Genomic DNA, 5,071 nt, shown 5'->3' on the forward strand with positions numbered 1-5,071 from the left:
CCTAAAACATAAGGGAAAGTATACGAGTGTACAATTTTCACCCTCGCAAATTTATAACTTTAATTTTCCATCATATAATCATTCAAAATATTTTAAACTAAAATATAATTAAAAAAGAAAAATTTAATACTTAATGTATAATATTTGTTCTCTTTTATACAAGCTTAGTTTCAAATCTTCTTTCCCATTTAATTTGAGAATTTTTTAAATACTTTTTTTTTAAAAGATATGTTCATTTTCATGAATGGATTGAGAATTGAATTAAATTATAATTAATGTTATAAAGGATAAATCTATTTAAATAAAGTTTAACACAATAAATTAGGATAAAATATTTATAATAAATATATTTAAGATTAAGAAAATAAAATCAATATGAAAAGCTAAAAATTAAATAAGTTGTAAAAATTTCATATATATTATATCTTTTAAATTTTAAATCTTATATTTATGTTCACTCTTAAATTCTTTTTTAATTATTATTTATAGTTAAATATATAATTTAAAATAAATATATTCAATTTTCATAACTAAAAATTTATGGATTAGATCATGTGAGCTTTTTTCTATATTTATAAGTCCAATCACACTTTAAATTTTTGTTAACACTCTTAAACTTTTTAATTATTTTTTTTTAATTATATATATATATATATATATATATATATATATATATATATATATATATATATATATATATATATATATATATATATATATATATATATATATTAAAATAAATATATTCAATTTTTATTGCTAAAATTTATGGATTAGATCATGTGAACTTTTTTCTATATCTACGTGTCCAATCACACTTCATGATCCATCACCTAAAAGAGATAACAAGAAAATAGAAAACAACACATCACAAAATGCCATACAAAACACAATTAAAAAAAATTGCATAATCTAATCTGAAATTTACAACTATATATTTTAAATCATTAAAACTACATATACAATAAATAAATAAATTCTTAGCGCTGGAGTGGGACCTACCTCATTGGCGAGAGCTTCTAGTGGTAAAGCACGAGGCAAGCCAGATGATATTAGAAGATGCACTAAGGGCATGGCTAGCTCAACTTTTTTAGGAGTAATTTGTGGAGCAGGTGGCCCCATCTTATTTATAGCCCCTCTTTTTTTTCAAAGCTTACCCCATGTCCCCATGAGACTGCTTAAGTGCAATTTCTACTTAAAATTAAGCAAATTGGATTTTTTTCCTATTTGAGTGGAGCGGCATGGGTACCTTTGCTTATTTTCAACTTTTAAGCAGCTACTGCTCCACTGAAATAGAGGAAGATTCCAATTTATCATTTTTGCCTAATTAAAATTTTATGCTACACCTGATTGGAAAGTCAATAAATAAATAAATTCATAAAAACTTACTCAAATTTATGACAAATAATTTTCTTAAGCGAATCAAATAAATATATGTGAGTAACATCCAACGAAGGAATTTATACCAAGGTCACAATTACTGACGCATTAAATTTCTGCAACTTCAAGAGATTCCAATCATTATGGACATGTGGGTAATGTATTTATTGTTGCCTCCCACATTTTTTGAACTAACTTCTACTAACTTCTACAACCTTTTTATTAAATAATATTTAATATTTTAAATTATTTATTTAAAAAATTAAAAAAATAATTCTCTGAACTTGTAGTTGAATGAATTCTGTTAAAATGGTACAGTTTAGTTGAAAGTGATTTCTGATATATAAATAATCATAATAACCAGATGGGATGCAGAAATCTAGAATTATATCCAATTTAGGAAAAAATAAATCATTTTTCCCAAATTATACAAAGCATTCACATAATGTTTGTGCAGATTTTCTATTTAATTGGTTTATCTTCCTTTTATTGATGCTTTAACACGTGAGTAGGTTGGTGCCGATTGGACGTGCAGTAGAGGCCCGGCCGCCCTCGGACGGCCAGCAGGTGCGGTACTTGTAGGGATTTAAGAACTAAGTGGTGTCAGACTGGTGGGTAGTCCGTTTTGTTTGTCGTTATCATTGGCAGACGATTTGGGGTATAAATTGGCAATGAAATCTTAACTGGGTTGCCCTTCAATGCCGGAAACTGAGCGGTTTTAGTGCCATTTGATTGATTAGTTTTTGCTGGTCTGTAAAAAAATTGAGAATTTGTGATTTGTTTTGCCAGGAATGTTTGGATTATCACTATGATTGATGTGGGTATGGTGATTTTAGCAGAGGCTCTATCTTATTGGATTAGGAATCATAGCATATGCTTCGGTTTTGGTTTTTTGTTTTTGTTATTTTGTCCTTTTTTTGCTTGAGCTTTGTTTAAGGTGTGCATGGAGTCAAGTTGAGGCTTGTTATGATTTTTAAGGTGGGTTTGAAAGTGGGTTTGGACCGACCAATTCGGAATGTGACAGTCAAGCTTCCCAACTTCCCCATATTCACTGGATTGTAGTGCTTTTTCTGGTTTTTTTCTGTGTTTTGATCTGTGGTGAAGCTTTTTTGATTTGCAATGGTGGGTCATGACGTGGAGAGAAGGCCCGATTGGGTGAAGGGAGGAGAGTGCATGGAGAGTGTGGGAAATGATAGTTTCAGCAGCAAGATTGTGGTGAATATGGAGAAGTTGCAATCTCAATCCCAATCTCAGGATCCTGAGGAATCAGAGATGGGGGAGACTGAGTCTGAGGTGGTGAGGGAGAATTCTGTGGTGGTTTCCAAGTCCAGGAGCTCTGCAGATGCAGGGGATTCTGAGCTTGGTTTCGAGGCAGGGGATTCTATGGTGGTGTCTAACTCCAGCAGGCATGGGAGCAAGAATAACAGCAGCAGAGATGGCCATGTTTGTAGATTTTGCAGTAGAGTTTTTAGCTCAGGGAGGGCTCTGGGTGGGCATGTTAGAGTCCATGGGGCTGGTAGGTCTAATGGGCAATCTTCTAGCAGTGTGTATGGGCAATCCTCTAGGGGCGATTATTCATCAACTGATATCTGGGTGAAGGAATCCAAGGTACCCACAGGTAGATCTTATGGGAATTCCAACTGGGACAGAGTTGGTAGTATCGAAGAAGGGGATGATGCAGAGGAAGAGGAGGAAGAACATAAGGTAGTGAAAGATAAGAATATGGATTTTGGGAAGGAGGAATTGGGTGATCACAACAAGATGGTGCCTCTGTATACGCTTAGAAAGAATCCCAAGCGGAGTAGGAGGCTAACAGATTTGGAGTTCGGTATGGATTTGAGCACCAAGAACAGCACAGCCGGTTATGAATGTGGGAAGGAGTTTCGGTCATCCAAAGCACTTTTTAGTCATATTGAATGTCATCCTGAAAGGGTCTGGAAGGGAATTCAGCCTCCAGATGATAGTTTCTATGCTAGTGATGATGATAATCAGGAAAATGCTAATGGCGGTGCTAGTATTGTTGCTGCTCTCAGCCCTGGTCTTTCTCCATCCTGCTGGCAGAGCTCTCAGGGATCAGAAGATCTGGACAATAAAGAGGAAGAAGATGCCGCAGGTTCAGATAATGAGGGTGATAGAGTGGGCATGGAGGGAGGGAAAACAGCTAATGAGCCAGTTTCCTGCAGCTTCCTCACCTGGTCTGTGACTTCAAAAAGAGGTAGGAGAGTGCCAAATAGGTCTAGACCTTTACAGGAGGATTATGCTGAAGAAGAAGAAACAGAGGTGGACAATATCAAAGAGCTTGAGGATGATACAGACACTGCCCATTTCCTTGTTATGCTTGCATCTAGTGCCAGTATTACCAATAAGATTAATAAGGCCAATAGACCTGTTGAGAGACAGATGACAAAAGAATCAGTTCATCGTGCCAAGACGAGGAAGGGTGAATCACAGGGAAGTAGTGAGGATTTGGAACCAGGACAGGAGGACAAGAGGACTGATAAAACCAGTAGACCAGCTGAATTAGGTGCAGACAAATATAAGTGTCGCACATGCAAGAAGCTCTTCAATTCTCATCAAGCTCTGGGAGGCCACAGAGCAAGTCATAGGAACATTAAATGTTGTACTGCAATAACTAATGGTGTGGAGCGGGAGATGGCAGAGGAGGATATGGGTATAACTGAAGTAGGTAGCAGTGTATTGATGACAGAGTATCATCCAGCAGGTATGAATGATATGGATTCTTCACCTGCAAGAGAGGAGAAGGAAAAGAAAGCTAATCACAGTCACTCTCAACAGGCAATACCAATGAAGAAGAGCAAGGGGCATGAATGTTGTGTCTGTAACAAAGTCTTTCCTACAGGTCAAGCTCTTGGTGGGCACAAGAGATGTCATTGGATTGTTGACAGACTAGAGACAGCAACCAGTGTGATCTCAAACAAGAAGCAAGCAAAGCAAGGCCATATGAGGACTGCCCCAAAGCCAGTCTTTGATCTGAACCAGCCAGCACCAATGGAGGAGGAAGATCTGGAAGCATCTAATGGCATAATAGAAGTAGTTCCTGCATCTGATGAGAGTGTGAATGATAAAGTGAAGATGGTTGATGATATTGTCTCAAATGCAGGGTTCAGGTATGTTTGTATGCTGTAACATATGTGGCTACTTGTTCACATCTATGAATTGCTTGAAAACACACCAGATTGCCCTGCCTTCACTCCCACTTTGGGTAATAACCAGGTGGAGATACAATCGTTCAGAACGAATTTGTTCTATACAGAATCTCTTGTAAGGATTGTTGGCACGTATTTCTTTTTGTTAGTTCTTAACAGTACTTTACTTGAAGATTTGAAGACTTCTAGCCAAGATTAAGAATTTCTGGTTCTTTTTTCATCAGCAAAACATTTCTTGATATAACAGAATTTGTAAACAGAAGAAAGACTGCTACTCTCAATGAGAACACCACTGAATTTTTACTGGAAATTTTCTCAAGGCCAAACTGGGTCATAGCATTTGATATTGTTTTTTATTAATCAGCCATTGTTAAGTTGTTTAAGAGCTTGCTGTCATTGTAGACATGATTCACATTGTGCATAATTTCTGGTAATAGCTGTGAGTATATTTTCAAACTACATGATTCATATTCAGAAAGAAGAGAACAGATTGGCTATCTGTGTTCATGGTAAAATAATGTTGC

General features: G+C 35.9%; 1 protein-coding gene across 1 annotated transcript; it reads left to right on the top strand.

Annotated features, from left to right (window-relative positions):
* The first annotated feature begins 1,896 nt into the window (after positions 1-1,896).
* On the top strand, positions 1,897-4,857 carry LOC131026769 (uncharacterized). The gene has a single exon (XM_057956719.2). The coding sequence runs from the start codon at positions 2,500-2,502 to the stop codon at positions 4,525-4,527; it is 2,028 nt and encodes a 675-aa protein (XP_057812702.2). The 5' UTR covers positions 1,897-2,499; the 3' UTR covers positions 4,528-4,857.
* Positions 4,858-5,071: the final 214 nt, after the last annotated feature.

Source organism: Cryptomeria japonica, chromosome 1, assembly GCF_030272615.1.
Source record: "Cryptomeria japonica chromosome 1, Sugi_1.0, whole genome shotgun sequence".
Classification (NCBI taxonomy): Eukaryota; Viridiplantae; Streptophyta; class Pinopsida; order Cupressales; family Cupressaceae; genus Cryptomeria; species Cryptomeria japonica.